The sequence below is a fragment of the Periplaneta americana genome, chromosome 2 (genome assembly GCF_040183065.1).
Source record: "Periplaneta americana isolate PAMFEO1 chromosome 2, P.americana_PAMFEO1_priV1, whole genome shotgun sequence".
In the NCBI taxonomy this organism is placed as follows: Eukaryota; Metazoa; Arthropoda; class Insecta; order Blattodea; family Blattidae; genus Periplaneta; species Periplaneta americana.
The window spans coordinates 178,985,754-179,009,628 of record NC_091118.1 but is presented as its reverse complement, the minus strand read 5'-3'; the positions used below and the strand labels follow the sequence as shown (position 1 = coordinate 179,009,628).

General features: G+C 35.3%; 2 protein-coding genes across 2 annotated transcripts in view; both read left to right on the top strand.

Annotated features, from left to right (window-relative positions):
• LOC138694881 (juvenile hormone acid O-methyltransferase-like) overlaps window positions 1–17,455 on the top strand; it is a 48,479-nt gene extending 31,024 nt beyond the window's left edge. Inside the window, exons 2-5 of the mRNA XM_069819042.1 lie at window positions 1,313–1,683; window positions 8,070–8,202; window positions 12,760–12,907; window positions 16,863–17,455. Coding sequence (XP_069675143.1) covers window positions 1,316–1,683; window positions 8,070–8,202; window positions 12,760–12,907; window positions 16,863–17,041 — 828 coding nt within the window. The 5' untranslated portion in view covers window positions 1,313–1,315 and the 3' untranslated portion in view covers window positions 17,042–17,455. The remainder of the gene's footprint in view (window positions 1–1,312; window positions 1,684–8,069; window positions 8,203–12,759; window positions 12,908–16,862) is intronic.
• A 6,100-nt stretch (window positions 17,456–23,555) lies between these two features.
• Window positions 23,556–23,875, top strand: part of LOC138694880 (juvenile hormone acid O-methyltransferase-like) — a 30,245-nt gene continuing 29,925 nt past the window's right edge. Inside the window, exon 1 of the mRNA XM_069819041.1 lies at window positions 23,556–23,656. The gene's annotated coding sequence lies outside the window, so the exon portion shown is untranslated. The remainder of the gene's footprint in view (window positions 23,657–23,875) is intronic.

The following is a 23,875-nucleotide window of genomic DNA, read 5'->3' as shown; positions in this document are numbered from 1 at the left end:
CCAGAATGAACCGCAAGTAATGCTAGGCCTATTAACTTCTGGGGGTTATTCTTTGAGATATTCCAAATAAAAAAGTTTAATACAATGTTGCTCATTTTTGCTTCCTTTTTGAGGTAAAATTCATTTCATATGAAACATTTTATAGCCTATTTTGGGAAAGCCATTAATTTAATTCCCAATATACTCAGCCAATTTAAGAGAGCAGTGTATTGTGATAACAAGTGATTGAAAGAATTTGTCCTTTAAATGTGCAGAAATTTGTTTCAAACAAATGTAACATTTTAAAATTACTTTGCCGAACGAACAGTTACATTTGTTCGGACCAAAATTTAATGTGCATTTATGGCCTTGTTAGCTGCTATGAAGCCATTTTTAAAGGTCTGATTCACAGGGTTTTTAAATGACACTAAACATTGTTCGCATTTCCGTACCTTTAATTTTTCGCTCTATTTTCATAGTTTTATATCTTCGGAACTATTAATGCTATATGCATAGTATTTGGAATACCCATTCTTTAGGGTATTTGGAAACTTTTCTCTCAGTTTTTTTTGCATTAAAAATATCCCTTCATGTTTCTATAAACATACCTGTAAAATATAATCATTTATCTTAAAATATTGAAAGTCAAAGTCAAAATTATGCTTCAGATACGTTAAAAAATATGCTTTTAGGAGCAAAATATCGAAGAGATTTTGAATTTATCTCCAAAAATGACATATGTATACATTTTAGTAAATTACTGAGCTCTGGTACTTTTTTCCAAAATATGGACCCTAAAATTATTTTTCAAAAACTAAACTCGTATTTAAATTGTTGCAGCAATGATATTTCTACATACAAAAAATGAAAAATTTGTCAGTTTTTTGCATTTGAAAAACATCCCTCCATGTTTCTATAAACATACCTGTAAAATATAAACATTTATGTTAAAATTTTGAAAGGCAAAGTCAAAATTATGCTTCGAATAGGTTAAAGAACGTGGTTTTAGGAGTAAAATATCGAAGAGATTTTGAATTTATCTCCAAAAATGACTGAGATGTATACATTTTAGTGAATTACTGCACCCTGGTGCATCGATTAGAAAAAAATATCAAATTATACAGTCCTCTCCCTTTAAAGGAGATAGGCCTACTTATTTCGTTCGCATAGTTACAGTGCGGCGTGTATAGGCCTACTTAAAATGGAAATAGGGCTACTGTACGTTGTCCACAACAACGTACCTATGCGAAGTCTCAGTTAATTTTCGTTCAGAATGCAATGGATATTTACTCTGTATTTTCCATATCTTTGAAAAATATTCCGCTTCTTGCAGGAAATGGATAGAGTAGAGGAATATAACAAGGAACATGGCCCTGCTCAAAGTGCTGCCCAACAAACGATGTCTGAATACATGGGATCGATGACGTGGAAACCTAGAGAGAGGATATTTGATCTTGGATGTGGTCCTGGGAAGGTAACCGTTGAGATGCTGCTGCCTCGCTTACCGGATGATTTCGAGATTCTAGTTGCAGCAGACGTGTCGGCCGCCATGTTGCAACTTGCCCGCAGCAAGTACACCCACCCTAAAGTCAAGTTCTTAGAGCTGGATCTCGGAAAGCCTATACCACCTGATTCAGATCTCAGAACTCCCGGCTTCGATAAGGTATTCTCCTTCTTCTGTCTACAGTGGATTGCTGATCAGAGGTAAGATAACACTGTGGGTTTTATGCAAATCTGACTTTCAGGTAGTAGCTCCCTTTAAAGCAGGTTTGAATAATTTCAAGGAAAAATTGTTCCGGAGCCGGGTATCGATCCCGGGACCCTTTGCTTAGCGCACGAATGCTCTCCCAACTGAGCTACCCCACGAACTAAACACGACGCCGTCACAATTTTTCCCTTTATATCCACACAACTCAAATGGCCTGACAAGGCGCCAGAACCCAACTTTGAGTGCACACAAATTCTGTGTGACTTAAATTGTGGCTTCCTGTTAACGTACCTCCAGTAACGAAATATATTATGCAAATCTGGCTTTCAGGCAATAGCTCCCTGTAAAGCAGGTTTTAATAATTTCAAGGAAAAATTGTTTCGGGGCCGGATATCGATCCCGGGACCCTTCGCTTAGCGCACGAATGCTCTCCCGACTGAGCTACCCCACGAACTAAACAAGACGCCGTCACAATTTTTCCCTTTATATCCACACAACTCAAATGGGCTGACAAGGCGCCAGAACCCAACTTTGAGTGCACACAAATTCTGTGTGACTTAAATTGTGGCTTCCTGTTAACGTACCTCCAGTAACGAAATGTATTATGCAAATCTGGCTTTCAGGCAGTAGCTCCCTGTAAAGAAGGTTTTAATAATTTCAAGGAAAAATTGTTTCGGGGCCGGATATCGATCCCGGGACCCTTCGCTTAGCGCACGAATGCTCTCCCGACTGAGCTACCCCACGAACTAAACAAGACGCCGTCACAATTTTTCCTTTATGTCCACACAATTCAAATGGGCTGACAAGACGCCAGAAACCCAACTTTGAGTGCACACAATACTGTGTGACTTAAATTGTGGCTTCCTGTTAACGTACCTCCAGTAACGAAATATATTATGCAAATCTGGTTTCAGGCAGTAGCTCCCTGTAAAGAAGGTTTTAATAATTTCAAGGAAAAATTGTTTCGGGGCCGGATATCGATCCCGGGACCCTTCGCTTAGCGCGCGAATGCTCTCCCGACTGAGCTACCCCAGGAACTATACATGACACCGTCACAATTTTTCCTTTATGTCCACACAATTCAAATGGGCCGACAAGATGCCAAAACCCAACTTTGAGTGCACACAATTGCTGTGTGACTTAAATTGTGGCTTCCTGTTAACGTACCTCCAGTAACGAAATATATTATGCAAATCTGTCTTTCAGATAGTGTGGGTTTTGTTATTCATTCAGTGTTCTGCCTAAGAGCAGGTCCTTCACTGCAAATCCAACTTTCACCAATCTTTACTATTTTCTTCCTTCCTCTTTGTCTCCACATGTGATCCATATATCTCAATGTCATCTATCATCTGATATCTTCTTCTCCTCGAACTCTTCTCCCGTTCACCATTCCTTCCAGTGCATCCTTCAGTAGGCAGTTTCTTCTCAGCCAGTGACCCAGCCAATTCCTTTTCCTCTTCCTGATCAGTTTTAACATTATTCTTTCTTCACTAGCTCTTTTCAACACAGCTTCATTTCTTTTTCTGTCCGTCCATTTCATACTCTCCAATCTTCTCCATTTCCACATTCCAAATGCTCCTATTCGCTTCTCTTCAGTTCATCGTAATGTCCATGTTTCTGCTCCATACAAAGCGCTTCACTAGTCTCTTCCATACTTATTTCTAAGTCCACTGAAGATGCTCTTTTTCCCATTAAAAGCTTCTTTTCTCATTGCTATCGTTCTTTTGACTTCCTGGTAGCAGCTCATGTTACTGCTTATATTACACCCCAAGTATTTGAAGCTATCCAGTTGTTCAACTGCCTCATTTCAAATTCACACGGTTAGCTTCTTTATTTTTCTTCCTATAATCATGGTCTTCGTTTTGTTTGCATTTGAAGAGTCCACTGCAAGAATGATGGATGTCACTTTCTTGTCGAAAATGAACCAAGACTGTCAATGCATAGCTTAAGACATATAGAATGTACATGCAGAGTTATATGGCATTAACACTGATAGTCATTGTCCAGTAATGATCGGAAAGTCACAGTTAAGCTTTGAGCGCTAAGAATTTCAAACTTTCAATTGCTTCTCCTGCAAAATGTGTTCCAAATGACATCCATCATTCTTGCAGTGGACTCTTCATTTATCTTCATCCTCTACTACTCACAGCTGCCATTTATCTCCAGTACACAGACATCAACACAGACATGAAAATACTACACATCCAACCAAAAAGCCAGAAACTAAACACATTAGAACAATATGAAATATACAGACACACAGAAACACTCCTCGATTAAATTCTCAACACACAACTCAATTTCAAAACACAAACACACATTGATTCCACTTTACACTATACGAACACACCCTCACAGGAAACAAAACCAAAGGCGATGAAAGAGTAATGGAACGGAGAAAAATTCTCTCCGGCGCCAGGATTTGAACACGGGTTTTCAGCTCTACGCGCTGATGCTTTATCCACTAAGCCACACCGGATACCACCCCGGCGTCGGACAGAATTGTCTCTGATTAAGTTCCAACTCTTGGGTTCCCTCTAGTGGCCGCCCTCTGCACTAAGTCATAGATGTCTATGAACATAGGACCGAAGTCCACACATGTGCTGAGGTGCACTCGTTATGAGTGACTAGTTGGCCGGGATCCGACGGAATAAGCGCCGTCTTAAATCACGAAGTGATTTACGCATATCATATATATTATTTTAATGTACCGAACCGTTCCATTACTCTTTCATCGTATGATGACGCAGAATATCTGCATGGAAATATCATATGTACTTCGGTACATTAAAATAATATATATATATATATATATATATATATATATATATATATATATATATATATATATAAATAAAACCAGAGGAGCCAAGACCAGCAACGACCAGTTCTGAAGATGACCCATAATAGGTCGAAACATGTAAATAAGGTATGTTAGAATTTAACACAAGAAAGTCTTATACGTATTCCGAAGTGATTACTATCGTCTTGAGAATCGAAGGAAAACATGTTTGCATATTATGTTAAATTAGTTTGCATGTAGTATGCACATAAATCCGGGCTATAGTCGTAAGATACACTCCACATATTTCAAATTATTCGATTAGTGAGTACTAGGGCCTGTATACTGCACAAAAAATACGTAATAATGTAGGATACACACGTAAGGCTTATCATGAAAACCGGCTTCAAGTGACGTCCGTATCAGACTAGAAAGGTGTTTTCATATCGGAGAAAAAAGCCACTTGCATAAGATACCGTGAGTCAGTGCAAGCAAGTGACAAATTTAGGGAAATTATCGTTCGTGAGTAAAACGATAGCATATGATTTATATATCTTAATGTCGTCTATCATTTGATATCTTCTTCTCCTCGAACTCTTCTCCCATTCACCATGCTTTCTAATGCACCTTTCAGAAAGCAGTTTCTTCTCAGACAGTGACCCAGCCAACTCCATTTCCTCTTCCTGATCAGATTCAGCATTATTCTTTCTTCGCCCACTCTTTCCAACACAGCTTCATTTCTTATTCTGTCTGTCCATTTCATACGCTCCATTCTTCTCCATATCCGCATTTCAAATGCTTCTATTCGTTTCTCTTCATTTCGTCGTAATGTCCATGTTTCTTCCCCATACAATGCCACACTCCACTCAAGGTACTTCACTAGCCTCTTTCTTAGTTCTTTTTCCAGAGGTCCGCAGAAAATGCTACTTTTTCCATTAAAAGCTTCCTTTGCCATAACAGATATAGATTAAATAAAACAACAATTAACCTCCTCTTATTGATATGATTTTGCAGAAGAATAGGAGAGTCCGTCTTTCTACTTCAGAACATCAGTAATAGGCCTATGTGTTAGTTATTTTATATTTTAATAAATAAAATAATAATAATAATAATAATAATAATAATAATAATAATAATAATAATCCATCATCCACGAGAATTATTACAAACTAGCCGTACCCGTGCGCTCCGCTGCACCTGTTAGAAATAAATATAAAGTAATTACATAATTAAAATAGGACATTTTATCCAGGGAACATTCGTGTTTGATAGAAGGATAATCGTTTAATATGTTAATTAATTTAAATTGCATCCAAATAATTAAAATGCGATCATTTTGGTCCAGAGACACTCATTGGTGCAATGACAATTCCCTTAACATGTTTCTTAATTTTTATTACATGCAACCATAGCTTAATGAAGATTGACATCATTTAGATTTAATGTGTATATTTTATTTTACTTGTTATAGGTTTCCATTGAATTATGGTAATAACTTAATTTTAACCCTTGTTTTCTACGTATTCAGTAAATGGCGCTTGGCCCACTATGGTTCTGATCCCTTCAAATAACTTAAATTATATTATATAATATTACATATTATATTATATATTATATTATATTATATTATATTATATTATATTATATTATATTATATTATATTATATTATATTATATTATATTACATCAGAAGTTACTGTAATAACATTATAGCATTATGTCCATCTAGAGAAACTACACTTTCCAATGGTGAAATAATAATTAATTATTCAAATCGGTTAATTTAGCTTCCGATATTACTTCATACAAACACAGAAACATTCTCTGTAGGCTATCTTTCATAGCTTTCGATTGTTGCTGTCCAAGGCCCCTTATAGACGAAGTCATTTGTTTTTTAATTCATTACACGGCCTTAGATGACAGTTATTTTAATTTTAAAACTCATTTATCTCATTAAATATGAGTCCTATCAAAATTTTTCAAGGGATAAAACGTATCGCAAATTAGTTTTAAAGAAACCTTTCTTATTTAACATTTTTCACAAAATCAATAATAAGCGAGATATTTCGATTTATTTAATTCAGGCCCCCTTATAACCCCCCTTTTAAATAATATATTTTGAATGTCATATAGCCTAAAATCTAAGTTACAACGAACTTAATTTATATTCCAATTTTCAAATAAATCGGTTCAGCCATTATCGCGTGAAAAGGTAACAAATATACAGACAGACAGACATACAAACAAAATTTTCAAAAAAGCGATTTTCGGTTTCAGGGTGGTTAATTATACAGGGACATCATTTTATTTTTACTTCAATTTTTATTGTACCTGAGTTTTTGAATGTACTTCACTCCCACCCCTTCTACTAGTAAACTTCCAACCGTTCACGACACAGAGCCGAGGGCGCGTAAGCAGTACTGAGTTACTGAGTATAGTACGTTCCAGAAATATGTTCGCGTTTTCCAGTGACGAAAGAGCTTTCAATATTGAATCATATTTTCGTACGGGTACTGTCGTCCGTTTCCCTATGTCGCATCCCGGTTTCCCCCACCTGCTTCTGTTCGCCCCTCTGTTAAGTCTAGTAGTTGGGCTATCTTAGCTCTTTTCCGAAAACATTAATTTCTGTTAGGAATTGGACGTCTACGTAATATTATACAAGTGTTTAAAATAACTTAAATAAAAGGGCCTCCTTAAGTAATTAACTGTCACGTGATCCCCCCCTTTCTACAAACCTGCAACAAAACCACTTGAACGGACAATAGATAGCATTTCTGAGTGATTTTATCTTTTCGGATCGGGCAGAAGTGAAGATTGAATTTACAGTACGTAAGATACTCTTTTATAGAGTAGGTACAGAATTATTTCAACATGAGTTACTCGTACGAAGGACGAAACTGGTAATTGGAATTAGGTACAATAGTCTATAGTGCGATAATATGCAAAAAAGAACTGAAGCCTGTATCGAAATAAACGGCCACCATTTTCTAAAATGTGTTTAAATATCCATATTATGATTATTTTTCAATTTAACTTCATTCTCTATATTGTACGCTAATTTGCTGTAACAGTACAATATACAGTACACTGTATAATTAATACTTCCAAATGGATAGCTGAATTCGTGTGTAAAAACACTAAGTGTTAATACAGTACTGTATTTTGATTAAACAAAAACCTAATGAAAATTATCAAACTCAATATCGCGATATTTCCTAGTTTACATATATGGATGAACTACTTTTCTTCCCTCCTATACCCAGTAAAGTGATTTGTATTTTACGCCAGTATCATCGAACTCCGTCGTGGAAGGGGTAGCAAACGGTGTTTCCTGTTTCAATCGTTAATAGAAAAGTATAGCCAGGTTAATATTAAAAATGTTAGTAAAAATAAAATGATGTCCCTGTATATGTTAGGACGAATTATTTTTGGAAAATCGAAAATTACCTGAAAAATTTCGGCTATAGATTTATTATTAGTATAGATAACAAGATTTAATGAAATTAAAGTCAACATTTTGATGAACCTGTCTTGATCATGGGTGATGAAATGTGTCGTTGCGCTTTCGTTCCCTAATTTATATCTTCTGTCTGATTCCAGGCAAGCCGTAACCAACATATACAACTTACTACGACCTGGAGGAGAGGCTCTGGTTACCATTTTTGCAAGAGCTGACTTATTAGCCGCATATAATAGTCAAATTCAGAAAAAAGAATGGCAGCCATATTTAAAGGTGAGAATTATTCCCCACTACAATGAAGACTTACATAATTAAACAAGGACGAGTATACTGGATTACTGTAGCGAAACAATTAAACATCAGCAACAAAATACACTGAAAATTCTACCTTCTGGGAAAAGTCCGCGTAATAGGGAATCCCTTATTACGGAAAAATTAAAAATCTACCGATCAAAAGACGAGGAAATTCTCAAGCCCCATGCAAGAACACGACAGAGAGTTTCATTACTTCTGGGAGACAGTCTGTACTACAAACGACAAACTCATACTTTTAATTAATTATTAATTCATTCATAGTTTTCTGTGCAAGAGCAGGTCCTTCACTGCAAATCAAACATACTCCAATCTGCCCTCTTTCCCGTCTTCCTCTTAGTCTTCTCATAGCCTACGATCCATAAGTTATATCTTACTGTTGTCTATCATCTGATGTCTTCTTTTGCCGCGAAATTTTTTCACGTTCACCGTTCCTTCTAGTCCATCTTTCATCAGTTTCTTCTCAGGCAGTAATCCATCCAATTTATTTTTCTCTTGTTTGGATTGAATATTGATTTTTTCTTCACCTGCTTCACTCACTGCTTCTAGCATAGTTTCATTTCTTGTTCTGTCTGTCTATTTCACACTCTCCATTCTTCTCCATATCGCTTTTCTTCACTTCGTCTTAATGTCCATGTTTCAGCGCCATAACATGCCAAACTCCACACAAACCACTTCACTGGTGTCTTCCTTAGTTCTTTTTCCAGAGATGCACAGAAAAAGCTCCTTTTCCTATTAAAAGCTTTCTTTGCCATTGCTAACCTCCTTTTAACTCCTTGTTAGCAGCTCATGTCACTACTCTATAGTAAAATCAAAATATTTGAAGCTGTCCACTTGTTCTACTGCTTCATTTTGAATTAGTCTTCTCATAGCCTACGATCCATAAGTTATATCTTAATGTCATCTATCATCTGATGTCTTATTTTGCCGCGAAATTTTTTCACGTTCACCATCTTTCAATAGGAAGTTTCTTCTCAGGCAGTAATCCATCCAATTTATTTTTCTCTTGTTCGGATTGAATATTGATTTTTTCTTCACCTACTTCACCCACTGCTTCTAGCATATTTCATTTCTTGTTTTGTCTGTCCATTTCACACTCTCCATTCTTCTCCATGTCGCTTTTCTTCACTTCCTCCTAATGTCCATGTTTCAGCGCCATAACATGCCAAACTCCACATAAACCACTTCACTAGTCTCTTCCCTCGTTCTTTTCTCAGAGATGCACAGAAAAAACTCCTTTTCCTTCTGCCACATAAAATGCCACATTCCACACAAACCACTGCACTAGTTTCTTCCTTAGTTCTTTTCCCAGAGATGCACAGAAAAAGCTCCTTTTCCTATTAAAATCTTCCTTTGCCATTGCCAACCTTCTTTTGACTCCCTGTTAGTAGGGAGTCCACTCCAAATATCTGAAGCTGTCCATTTGTTCTACTGCTTCATTTCGAATTCGTATGTTTACTTTCTTTATTTTTCCCCCGATAACCATGGTCTTCGTCTTGCTTCTTCATCCCATACTGCTCACAGTTTTCATTTAGCTCGAGTAGCATATCCTTTAAGCATGGGTTCCTTGGTTTTTCTAAACCGACGCATGTGACGTGCGAGGCCCGCCTCGCACAAATCCGGCTACACAAGAGATAGTGAGTGGTTTCTGTAACTGCGAGATGCGAGGTCTGCGCACCTCGCAACTATAGAAACCACTCACTATCTCTCGCGTAGTCCGGATCTGTGCCAGGCGGGCCTCGCTTCTTGCACCTCGAATGCGTTGGTTCAGAAAAACCAAGGCTTTAGTATCATCTCGTCTTCTGCTAACAACACTGAATTTAATTCCCGTCTGGTTCTAATCATCGAGGAAACACTACATTTCTAATATTTTATTATATACTAGCCATACCCGTGCGCTCCGCTGCACCCGTTAGAAATAAATATAAAGTAATTACATAATTAAAATAGGACATTTGATCCAGGGAACATTCGGTTTGATATAAGGATAAATCGTTTATTATGTTACTTAATTTAAATTGTATTTGCATAATTAAAATGCGATCATTTTGATCCAGAGACCACTCATTTGGTCATAAAAATTATTTTAGGAAATACAGGAAACGAATGTACAGAATATCCTATCAAGTTTTCTGTGCATAAGAAGCTATTTTAATCTTACCTGTCCTCGATTCACTCAGAAGTTACTGTAATAGCATTATAGCATTATATCCATATAGAGAAACTACACTTTCCAATGGTGAATTAATAATTAATTATACAAATCGGTTAATTTAGCTTCCGATATTACTTCATACAAACACAGAAACATTCTCTGTAGGCTATCTTTCATAGCTTTCGATTGTTGCTGTCCAAGGCCCCTTATAGACGAAGTCATTTGTTTTTTAATTCATTACACGGCCTTAGATGGCAGTTATTTTAATTTTAAAACTCATTTATCTCATTAAATATGAGTCCTATCAAAATTTTTCAAGGAACAAAACTTATCGCAAATTATGTTTAAAGAAACGTTTGTTATGTAATATTTTTCACAAAAATCAATAATAAGCGAGATATTTCGATTTACTTAATTCAGGCCCCCTTATAACCCCCCTTTTAACTAATGTATTTTGAATGCCATATAGCCTAAAATCTAAGTTACAACGAACTTAATTTATATTCCAATTTTCATCGAAATCCGTTCAGCCATTATCGCGTGAAAAGGTAACAAACATACAGACAGACAGACAGACAGACAGACAGACAGACAGACAGACATACAAACAAAAATTTCAAAAAAGCGATTTTCGGTTTCAGGGTGGTTAATTATATATGTTAGGACCAATTATTTTTGGAAAATCGAAAATTACCAGAAAAATTTCGGCTACAGATTTATTATTAGTATATATATATATATATATATATATATATATAATTGCACCTTACGTAACCAAGCTAACGCACTGAAGTTTCCATATTATTTCATTGTTTAATCAACTGCATTCAAATATAACCAATGATTTATTTTACCATTTTGTTTTCATTTAAACTCATGTAACTGAGTAGGTATACCAAGTAGGTACATCCTAGATTCTCTTTTATTGGTTAAGTAAAGTAAAGTTAAGTAAAGTAACAAGAAATATATATAAATTACTAGATCTGTTAAACATTCTGCAACTTTTCATAACATAGCTAAATAACTAAATGTGTAACTCATGTATATAAGGAAGTTTTACAATATATTATAGTATAACCAGTGAAGTGACTTATTTGATTTGATTAAGCTAATATTCTTCGAGCCTGATCCAACCTGTGATCCTGTTCTTGAATACGCAGTACCTAGTTAAGATAATAGCTCGACCATTACCATCCTGAAATATCCTGACGCAAACAATATCAAACTGGTGTCAGAAAAAACCTTGACAAAAGTAATGATCGGTAGGGCAGAACCACAACCTAATAATTTGGTGTCAGAATTAAATCATAACATAACCGTGACCGATAGCATCGGCCACAACAAACTTGTGCCCAACAACAAACAAGCACAACAACAATTTGGATGATGGGGAAGGGCACATGTATCAATTTGAGATAAAGAACCATGGTCCGGAAATGACTGAGTCGAAAGTTATAAGCAAAAATAGTTGTGTGGAAATGGAATTGTAATTTGGCAACACGTGCCCTCCTTCCCTTAACCTTTGGAACAGTCGTAGAAAAATGGTATGGGCCGGATGTCTCCTACGTGGGTACTTGTCCCGATACAATCTGTGACCTTGTCTACTGTTCCCATTGGCTCATCCGTATTCGAAAATCAGGTCTGCTTATTCCGCTCTCGTGTTCTCCTCCATTTCACTAGGACTGATCGACTGGATACTGCAACTTGCACACATACACTGTTGTGTCCACACCTGTGGAGTAACAGTCAGTGCGTCTGGCTGCGAAACCAGATGGCCCGGGTTCGAATCCCGGTCGGGGCAAGTTACCTGGTTGGGTTTTTTTCCGGGGTTTTCACTCAACCCAATACGAGCAAATGCTGGGTAACTTTCGGTGCTGGACCCCGGACTCATTTCACCGGCATTATCACCTCCATATCATTCAGACGCTAAATAACATAGATGTTGATACAGCGTCGTAAAATAACCCAATAAAATAAAAAAAAATACACTGTCGTCTACAGATGTACATATCAGGACCGACCATGTCCGTTACACATTACGCTATCTGCATTGCTTTAGTGTAGTTTCCTGTCCCCACCCCTCAGACAGCGCACTGAATGGAATACTGTAAGTAGACAACGTAAAGAACGTGAGAGTATGTGTAAGATGTACAGATAAATACACTTAAATAAGGTGTACAGAGGAATACAATTATTTCATTTCCACACAACTATTTCTGCTTGTAACTTTCGACTCGGTCATTTCCGGACTATGGTTCATATCTCAAATTGATACATGTGCCCTTCGCCATCATCCCTGAAAGTTTGTAACACCACCTCGGAAACACCCTGTATATATAAACAATATTTACTGTTTGTTGCAGAAAGTTCAACTAGCAGTAGTGACTTATCAAAATTCACAAGATCCTGCTGAAGACTTCAAAAAAATTCTGAAAGATGTGGGGTTCAAGGTTGTCGACTGTAAATGCAGGAAAACTTCTTACAATCTCGAAAACGTCAGTCGCTTCAAAGGTGAATATTACAATCACGAAGAAAGCTCTATATTCTCACGATCTATTCCAAATTTTGTAGTAAGAGCAGTAGTATTTTACTTAACGGCGTTTTCAACTGCACAAGAAATTTAGCGTTAAAATTAAACACCAGTACAAATGACCAACAAATTTTACCTCGAGCTCCTAATTAATTAAATCTACGACATGGAGTCCCCATTTTTACTCACCTTTCGCAGGACGCTACTCTAAGAATTTTATTGCCGTTTATAGTACATCATGCAACGAGCCTATAATGATAGTAATTAAAATGCGAGTATGTTTGTTTATGAAACTCGCTTGCGCTCGTTTCATAATTTTCATACGAGCGTCTTAATTACCATTATAGGCAAGTTCCATACGACTTTTTATGCTCGACCATATTTCAAACTTGAAATTATTCAGAAGTATTCATTTTATTCGCATCTGACTTAAGAGCGGAAGTGACCTTGTGCATAGCTCGTAAATTGTGAGATGTGCGCAGACGCGAAAGTATTGATTTTTCCGAGGAACAATAATGTCATTGACGTTGATATAATCTAGAGAATAACATGAACTAATTTTGATATAACCTGGAAATTGATTTAGAATTGAAAAACGAGATGACAAATTGAATTTATTTGAATATTATTTACTATTAACGCTAATTATTATAGTAACAGAACATAACCTTCTGCGACAGTATTGGATTTCCAACCTCCGTGACGTTTCCCTCGTTGTCTTTCGATTGCATATCCGAGAATAATCGAATACCTGAACTTTAATGAATAGGTATACTTTAATGACATGCATTAAAGGACTGCTACCAGGTGTATAATTACTACATTTCGGCATGGTCGTGCATAAAAATATATACCATCGATCGTATTTCAACCTGCAAACCTCGAATGCAGAGGCCAGCATGATTGCAACGAGATTACCAAATATTATTTCCGAAGCTCATCCCTTCCTAGCGCCAAGGTTGCCAGATTCTCTCATCACGAATCAAGGACAGATGATGATACTGTATACCTAACGTGACTACACATTTGAATTAATCCATTTTGCAATACAACTGATTTTATTCGTTTTATGTATTTCATCTAATTATAAAGGGTCAAAACGTTTAATTTTATTACACTTTTGCTGGATTATGAAAATTTCCGTTGAATTACTGTTAAGGTCTGAAAAATAATGTCATATTATGGCCTCATCTACGTAGAAAAAATGCATAATACAGCGTTTAAATACTATTAGTAATAAATCAACTTCCAAAGACAGTAAAGAATAAAGATAGGCCTATAATATCTAAAACATACTATAGGATCCTCGTTTTTATTTCAATACAACCCGATAGGAGGCGCCAGGTGGTGTTGATGACGACATTGAATAGTAATATGCGTTACAAGAGCGGTATGTTGACGTTTTCATGTTCGAGGAAAAGTTTAAAAAAGCTCAACTACGTTTCGCTTTTTCAATCTTTCCCTCGAACATGAAAACAAACACACCGCTCGTGTATCGTACATTATTTTGTGCGAAGAGCGTTTATTACATACCTGAAAGAGGAATTTCTAATTAGTTGCAATGAAATCTCCATCTTGGCAACATTGGAAAACAAATATATCTATCTTCAACATTGTTCCTATAAAATGTTTTCTGTGTTTGCTATACTGCAGCAGGCCGTGATATACGTCTGTCTTTTTTCCCCCCCACTCTATGATGAGTCTGGAATCTTGCTGATTTTTTCACGGCTTCCTTAATGTTACTTGCATTACAAATGCAGTAACTTTTGTGATGTTGTAGAGTTTACTTAATTTTTGCAAATATTTAAAAACAATAATTAAAAGTGCAATTTAGGTGAAATTGCAGTGGTAAGTTTCCAATTTATAATTATTATTATATTGAACGTCTTTAAATATAATATGTAAAAAGTCTAAAGCAGTAAAATGAATATGACGCTTAAGCGGTAAGAAGAGGGAAATTGTTGTGTGTTACGTTGGGAATACTGAATGTGGTATTTCACACTTACCGCGTATTGGTTGTGTGCGGAAAGCAAGCAAATACGCACGATCTCGCACAAAATAGATTTACAGAGCCTTGAAAAATGAATAAGGAATTTTGAAAATAATTTTACAGATTTTCTTCCAATACTTTTTACATTCCGTGACAAATATAACTCAATCCAGGTCACACGACACACCATTAAAATCCAGCACAATCCTCGAAAATCCAGGACGTCTGGCAACCATGCCTGTCGCTAATAGCGGAAGAACGAAAGTTTCCTAACCATGATCCACAAATGGAAAAAAGAACACACAATAATTTTATACCAGACGAAAGTTGTTTATTATTTAAGAACTTCTTTATCTATTTTAATTATGCTTTAACACATCATCGCAAATAAATGAGACAGGAAGATCAAAAACCCACTAACTCCAATTTTTTACAAAATTGAGTTATGAGCTGGGTGGTGCTTTTTAGTTTATCCCGCATGCGTGGAAGGCAAGAATACACGAATTTCGACATTCATCTGCATTCTGGGGGCTATTTTAAAACTCGTGGAAGTCAGAACTCCACTTACTCCATGGAATAAGAGAGTTTTTGCATTCCAAGCTTAATTTCCGGTAGGTGGCAACACTATCGCTCAACCAGCTGAGTAAAGTGATACGGTATTCAGAATCTCACAAACATCTATTAAATCCATGTAAGTAAGACTATGAAAGGCACAATATGGAGTCGATTTAACTTCAGAAACGCAATAGAGATGCATCATTCCCCAGTCAACTAAAGTATAATTCAGCATTGCCATTGAAAGAAGAAAGCAAAAGGACTTGCAAAATTTAATTCAGTTTATTTCTGAGGAAAGTAGGATGTATTACCAAACTCTGTTTGCGGACAGTAATAATCTAGATGCACAGGAAGAACATGAGAATGAGAGAAAAAACAGAATCTCTAACATGAATCGAACTGTGTTTAATATTGTTTGTGATTTTAATTGTGTATTTTCATGTGATTTATGGTAATTTGCGATTCTCTGTCTCATATATTTAAATTTAAAAAAATATATAGCAATGTTTATCTTAATAGTAAACTTCCATTTTCTCGTATATTCCAATGTTTCATAAGGGAATTATGATATACTTATCTTTTTTCTTCACATGGCTCATATTTGTTCACTTTTCTTAATTCATACACAGTAGAAGTCAGAAAACCACTAACTCCAGAAATGTTTATTTCAAATTGTAGCGTAAGGTAAAGTAATAATTTAGGTTTTGAAGAATTTAATTGACAAATAATGTAATTTTACACAATATTAATAGGTAAATGTATAATATTTAAAGTTAGTAAGATAGATGATAAGTTTTTTCTCTCTCCTGTAAAATTTGGTTTATTGGAATTAGGGAGTTTTTGATTTTCCTACCTCGAATGCAATAGACATTGAGTATTTGACATTGGATAATCCGATTCATTCGGTAGTTCGAATAAATGTTTATTGTCCTTGAAATTTCTATTAAAATCAATGATAAAAACCCACATGTAATTCACATTTTCGATGGTTATGTTAGTTTCAACGAAAATAGTGCCCTATCTGACATTCTACCGAAAGTTCAAAAGATTTTCTTAGGAATATCAGTTATTGATTATTCTAAGAATTCAAATTCTAACATGTCCATAACAGAAAATTCAGTCTATAACAGAAAAAAAATACCAAGCTTACTTCCTTGGCGGTAAAGGCAGTGGTCATGTAGCACTGACATTCCTACTGCCATTAATGCCGATTGTACAAATGGAAGCCCTAACCTCCCGCTATTCCGTAATGTCCTGTAATGAAGATTACTTAACTTTCACCATGCGCACTTGACAAATTTGTTCAGGATATACACAATGCTTAAATTACTTTCGTATTATTTTGTGAAGTGATATGTTACTATAATTGGAAAATATTTTTCTTTCACCAGATTTCGCCATTTCAGTCAATCCATTTTTAAATGTCATACCAAAAGAACTGCATGACATTTACATCACCGACCTTCTGATGGAAATGACAAAAATCAAGTTCAAAAGAGAAGAGGACAAAGACGACAGCATTACTGAAATTAAATACGATCAGATCATTGCGTATATAAGAAAAGTGTGAATTTCTACAAAATAATGCAGCTATGTCTGTGCTTGGTGGGAGTGTCATATACCTGCATCATATAGACCAGTGATGTCAAGGAAGTAATAGCACAAATGTGCTACTGTAGCATGCCACCCTCAGTGCCTCTGCTAGAATGTAATTGTGATGCGTGCACTAGTGTTTTGTTGGAGTTGAAATAGCACTGTCCTGGACTACAGACTTGGGTATCTCAGCAATTAAATATTTCGATCCTGAATGAGAAGAATTGTTTCTGTGTCAGAATTTTGGAACTCATGTAAAATGTTTGTTATTCCAACAATAAATTGTTACAGGTATTGAAATTTAATGTAAATCTATATGTAATTTGAACTGGTAATGGAAATTATGGGAAAACGGCTGAACGGATTTTAATAAATGACACCTCATTTTGAAGCTTGGAATCCAAAGTTTTTCAGAAAAATATTAGTTTTCAGTGAAATGTCAATTTTCCTACATCATTTTCCTATTTTCCAAAATCCATCTTTCGTCAGTTTTGAGAACTAATTAATTGCATTTCAGAATAAAACAAAACACACACTACAATAAACAATAGACTATTACATGAAGCCCATGACCTACAGGATTGCTGACATAGTTAGAGTTCAGATGGCTCAGATTCTTTCACATCATAATGCCAATATGTCGATCTTAATTTGTGTAATTTTTTGATATCGTATAAAAAATAATTTAAGGTCTGATTCTCTGGTCTGTAGTTTTCCGAGTACTGCTGTGTATTGGATATTAAGAACTACAAAACTTAAGAATGTTTGATGACATTATTACCATTAAAAATGAAATATTATTGTAGTTAATGTAACACATAATGGTACAGTATACTGATGATATAAAAGTGAAACCTTTTGGGGCTTTAAGTAAGTAGACGCAGAGAAACAATATTTTATATTAGATCTTCATTTCTATAATTTACTGAGTAACGGCTATATATATATATATATATATATATATATATATATATATATATATATATATATATGTGTGTGTGTGTGTGTGTGTGTGTGTGTGTTACTGAAAACTATAAAACTTACGTAAGGTAACAATACTGTTATTTTTTAACTAGGTTATTTTATGACGCTGTATCAACATCTCAGGTTATTTAGCGTCTGAATGATATGAAGGTGACAATGACGGTGAAATGAGTCCGGGGTCCAGCACCGAAAGTTACCCAGCATTTGCTTATATTGGGTTGAGGGAAAACCCCGGAAAAACCTCAACCAGGTAACTTGCCCCGACCGGGAATCGAACCCGGGCCACCTGGTTATTAAAAATGAATACTTTTATAGTTATTAATCAAATAGTGTGGGTCTTTTTCATATATTTAATGGCAGTGTGATATAGATATTTATATGAGGAGCTTAATATCAAAGGCGGACATCTGACCTTCAGATGAAATTTAGATAATGTGGATTCTTATACATTTTTTCATGCTTTTTTCAGTTATGGTGAAACTATATACAAACTCTAACACTACATTTATAAAAATAAATTGTTTTAAAATACTACAAAGAACAATGTGAAACAAAAAAGTGCCTCTATATCAAAACTATGGAGACGACAGATGTCCGTCTTTGACATTAAACTACTCATATGTCTGATTCTCTAATTTTCCTTGGTAGTAATTGAGTCATGCTTCCTATTTTAGCTGCGTCTTTAAACTACATCAAAATTAATTTCATATTTATTTGGTTTAATCGATTAGATTTGTGATCGCTGCCAAGCATATTTTGTTGTCGGGAAAATAACATACCATTTAATTTCTGCTACCGTGATGAGTAAGTTTATTTCCCGCAACCAGCAACGAATAAACACTGAAACTGCTAACGATTTACGATGGACAATTTTATTTAGAGCGCATATAAGATTCTACAACTCTGACATATCATTCGCCTCATTTTCCGCATCTCAGCAATAGATTCCTCACAACAGCCTATATTACAGAAAATATACGGGATAACATTCATTGTTTCACAAATTAATCCGGCAGTATTTGGTAGATCAATATTGTCTGGAGGGAGCGCAAAACTAACAGTTCCTAAGAAAAGACCAAAAGTTATTACTTACTGATAAAATAAGTGGCCTACAAGATTTTATATTCTCTTGATCACCTCAGCAAGATCTCTTAGTGAGAAAAAGTGATTCTGCTCTCTACATTTCAGGGTAGTTCACGAAACATGCGGCAGCTATACCAAGATGCTAAGTCTTTTGTTCAAAGCATGACAAACCTTACATTTTCTTAACTTTCACCTACAATCCGCAATGACCTGAAATACTGTAGCTACTGCATTACTCCCACATGAAAAACTCGCTGATCGTCCTGACATTGTTACTTGCGATTTCGCATTGAAACTCAAGAACTGAAGACGGATAGGTTCAAGGAAAAGTATTTGGCATAAAAAAAACATTCAGAGAGAGTATGTTTCACTATTATGGAAGCAAATAACTTTCAAAATGTCTGGTATTCTTCATTGAAAATAAATCTGAACAATTTTTATTGAACTTTTTATAGACTTAGTTTGCAGTATTTGCTGCACAAGACACTAGTAAATATTACAACCAATGAGCATAGCTCTGATTACGAAAATATCGTGGACAACAAAATTACTACTCTATTGGGACTTTAGTTAGGGTCGAATGTTCCAAGGTAAGTAATGATAAAAGTATGTAGATGCCAAACATGCCGCAGTCCTACAATGCCATTAATTTTTCTATGTTCAGACTATCGACACCCAGACACACATGAGATCTTGACTACAACTGAACCTACCTTATATACAGACAGAAAAATCAATAAATAGTTCATATATACTATGTTAACAACAATATCTTCAAATTATGAACTTAATATAAAGAAGCTATTGAAACACAAGTGCAGGAAGATCTTTTACAATTAAAGAACACATTAGTATTTAAAACCACTTCTAAATGGGCAAAAAAAAAAAAAAAAACATTTAAGCTCACAATATTTTGTGCTTGTAATCATATTTTTGACGTTGAACTACTTTCTTCCCCGAGTGTGGGTGAGGAGGTACGTACAGAGTTTCGAATGTTCCAATAATATATTGCCACAGTCTAGTATATAGTCACGAAGCTCAATACGTAGTAAATATGCATCCACACACAGTTGCTAACCACTAGGATCGCCACTATCGCCTCATTACAGACAATGCGAAATAGTACCTGCACAGTCTATTGTTCCTAGTATCCTCATAAACTCAAGCTTCGTGACTGTATATATATATATATATATATATATATATATATATATATATATATATAGACTATGATATTGCGCTGCAAACGTAGTAAGTGCATTATGACAGAATCTGTTATGCACTTAACACATGTATTGCATACTATATTTGGCTGATCTTGATAAAAAGTAAATCATTATTAATCATTTTAATTTAAATAAATAGTTTGTTTTTGGACGCTAACATTTTCATGTGTGGTCGCCGTTTGTTATTTGTCGATAGGTGTCATTCATTTGTTATTATTCGTATTGTCGATAAGTGTTATTCATTTGTTATTATTCTGCAGCGATTGTGAAAATGTTGTAATTAAAATAAATTATAGAAAGTTTAGTTTTGTCTTCAAAGAAGTAGGTAGGTGATACATTAATAATGTAGGTTAATGCTTGAATATGTATTTTACTTCATGGATGTTTTCGCATTCAGCCACGACCCCACTAGTGGCGCTGAGAGTAACAACCGGAAATCTTCAGAAATGGTTTTCACGCTTACATCTTATCTACATTGGTTACATCTTCAGATATGAATTAGACTTATAGTTCAGAACTACAAGTGCCAGCAATAGACGTCTTGACTACCTGAGGACACCTGGTTACAATTTCACTTTATAAAATCTGGATTGCAGCATACAGTACTTACCAATTCCACAGGCTTAAATAGCAATCTTGCAATTGAAGGGTTCAGAACCATAGTGGGCCAAGCGCCATTTACTAAACCGTAGAAAACAAGGGTTAAAATTACGTTATTACCATAATTCAATGAAAACATATAGCAAGTAATATAAAGTATACACATTAAAACTAAATATTTCAATGGTGTGTGGATAAGCTTCTGGGCTTCTACCGCGTTGTCTTGGTGTTATTGGCTGACGTTTCGACCGCTGTGTTGTGGCCATCTTCAGAGCAGTTGTTGGATAAGGAAATAGTCTGCCAGTACTTATATATATATATATATATATATATATATATATAGTAGTCTCGATGGGGGGGGGGGGAGTACTTGCTGTGATAGGTCGTAGGTTCTCCTTCTGGCATCTGATTGGTCCTACGTGGTCCAATCCGGTTGAGGTCTGTATGAAGGGGAGTATTCATATTAAATATGTATTCATCTATACTAATAATAAATCTGTAGCCGAAATTTTTCTGGTAATTTTCGATTTTCCAAAAATAATTGGTCCTAACATATACAATTAACCACCCTGAAACCGAAAATCGCTTTTTTTTAATTTTTGTTTGTATGTCTGTCTGTCTGTCTGTCTTTTTTTTTAGGCTTTTACCAAACAAAAACCGTAACAAACCAAACCTAACCTATCATTGATCTAGAAAACTCGCTTTCTATCTATATTTGCATTAACTAGTTTTTACTAGTTGAAACTGGATTTGACGGATTTGGGGTTTTAACGGTAACATATATGTGGAATTATCACTATATTAACACATCCATTATTTCACAAAACACACATTGAACGAATTAAATGTAATTATGAAAGCCGCCAATAATGCTAATATCAATTTCATTTCAGAAACTTTAAAGATTAAAAACCGCTAGTATTCCTGCTAAGCGGGATAATATAATTTTACCCGCGAGATGGTTAACCGCTAGATTTATCGGTAAAACCGCTGAATTGGCAACCTGTTGCAGAGACTGAATGGCACTCAAAGAATCGGAGGTTATCGAATTAAGAACAACAAGGTTCTGTAAATAGCATAATGTTCTGCAGTAAAAACATTGGTATACAAGCTCAGTTTATATTTATAAACCTGTCTAAGGAACAACCCACACTATCATTCACTCGGGATCCGTCAGTAAAAATTATACAATAATGAGGAAACTGAGATAAACCTTCGTTAAAGCGTTATCTATAAATAAAATTAGGTGTAAAATTCTTAAGAGGATAGCAATCTAAATTGAAACATTCAGGTAACACACACTTGCAAAACATATTTCCTCTATATCGTTTCATATGAAAGAATTTCTACCATTTAGTCTAAAAAGAATTTTATTCAAACGCTTGTAATGTCCCATTGCTGGTTGAGTGGAAGAGAAGGCCTTACGGCCTTGACTCTGCCAGCTAAAATAAATTATTATTATTATTATTATTATTATTATTATTATTATTATTATTATTATTAATGGATTTAAAATAAAATAAAATTTCGATTACTCTGCCTCCTTGCTAAGTTCACTCTCAGCTGAGAGATTGCAACGTGTTCATAATGTGTGCATACGATTCATCTGCAATACTCGTAAATTTGACCATTATAACGCCAGTTATTTTCATGGGTGCGTCTGAAGGAACGAAGAACAACAATACATTCACTATCTCTTCTATTTAGAATTATGCATATTTCTACTCCGAATTATCTGCTATCACGCTTTCAATTTCTTACAACTCTTCGGAACCGGCATCTTTCTATCCCTCATCACAGAACTTTATATTCAACCTGCTACACTGTAGAAACTCAAGAATAATTGTAGTTTACAAACAACTTCAAATTAGTGTCACTTTGAAAATATTGAGATTAGGATAAATGTTTATATATGACATTTTTTTGCTCGTAATGTCTTCGGAAATAAGCCCCGTAAGTGACGGTAAATCTTCGTGAATCACCCTGTATACTGATAGAAGTCTCGAACACCATATCGTCGTGTGAATGCAAGAACTAGATGACTCGAAATTTGCGTTTTTAGTTACCTTTTTTGTAGCATAGCAAAAATCGCACAAAATGTAATGCAAGAACTTGGTAACTGATCGAACGATACCAGCGACATCTATTTTCCAATATAACAAATAGGTAAATGAAAACGAGACATATTCCTTAGTGCAATAAATAAGTAAATAGGTGATGTCACAAAATATGACAAATCAAGTTACCTAGTTCTTGCATTCACACGACGATATAGTCTAAATCTTAGAAATGGACAAATGGATTGAGCGAGTTTTGGGATCAGACTCTACAATTTCACCTTTACATTAATTACCGTGGCCAAGTTCTCAGAGAAAAGCAGACGATGAAAGGCACAGATCGCCCATGAACTAAAAAATTATAGATTACAACATATTATAGCTATTCTAATACAATTATAAACATTTTCTAGTACCGGTTTCCTCTACAATATACGTGAAAGTCAAGTACACATTGTAATATAGGCAAACATTCGATGTTGTCTATACCAATTTGGAGAAAGCGTTTATCATTAAGTCAAACAAAGAAACAACCTTCGAATATAATTCACGACACTGATAAGAGAGATAATCTGCAGAGAGATGACATTAACAGTGGTACCGTCCAAGTACGCACACCCATCGTCGCACTCCGAATAGACTGTAAGTAGACTTACAAGCAGTGGCGAAGCTCTTAAGAGCCTTTTGAGGCTTAGCCTACCCAAAAAAATTTGAGTTATTATTCCTAGTAATAGTAAGTCTTTAAGTTTGCAATAACTAAAGCCCGGATTTCTAAGCAAAATGCATATTCTTTTCCACACTTTTAAAGGCAAGCAGAAAGGTTAAACTTCGTAAGACACCTAGATAAGCAGTTTTAACTAT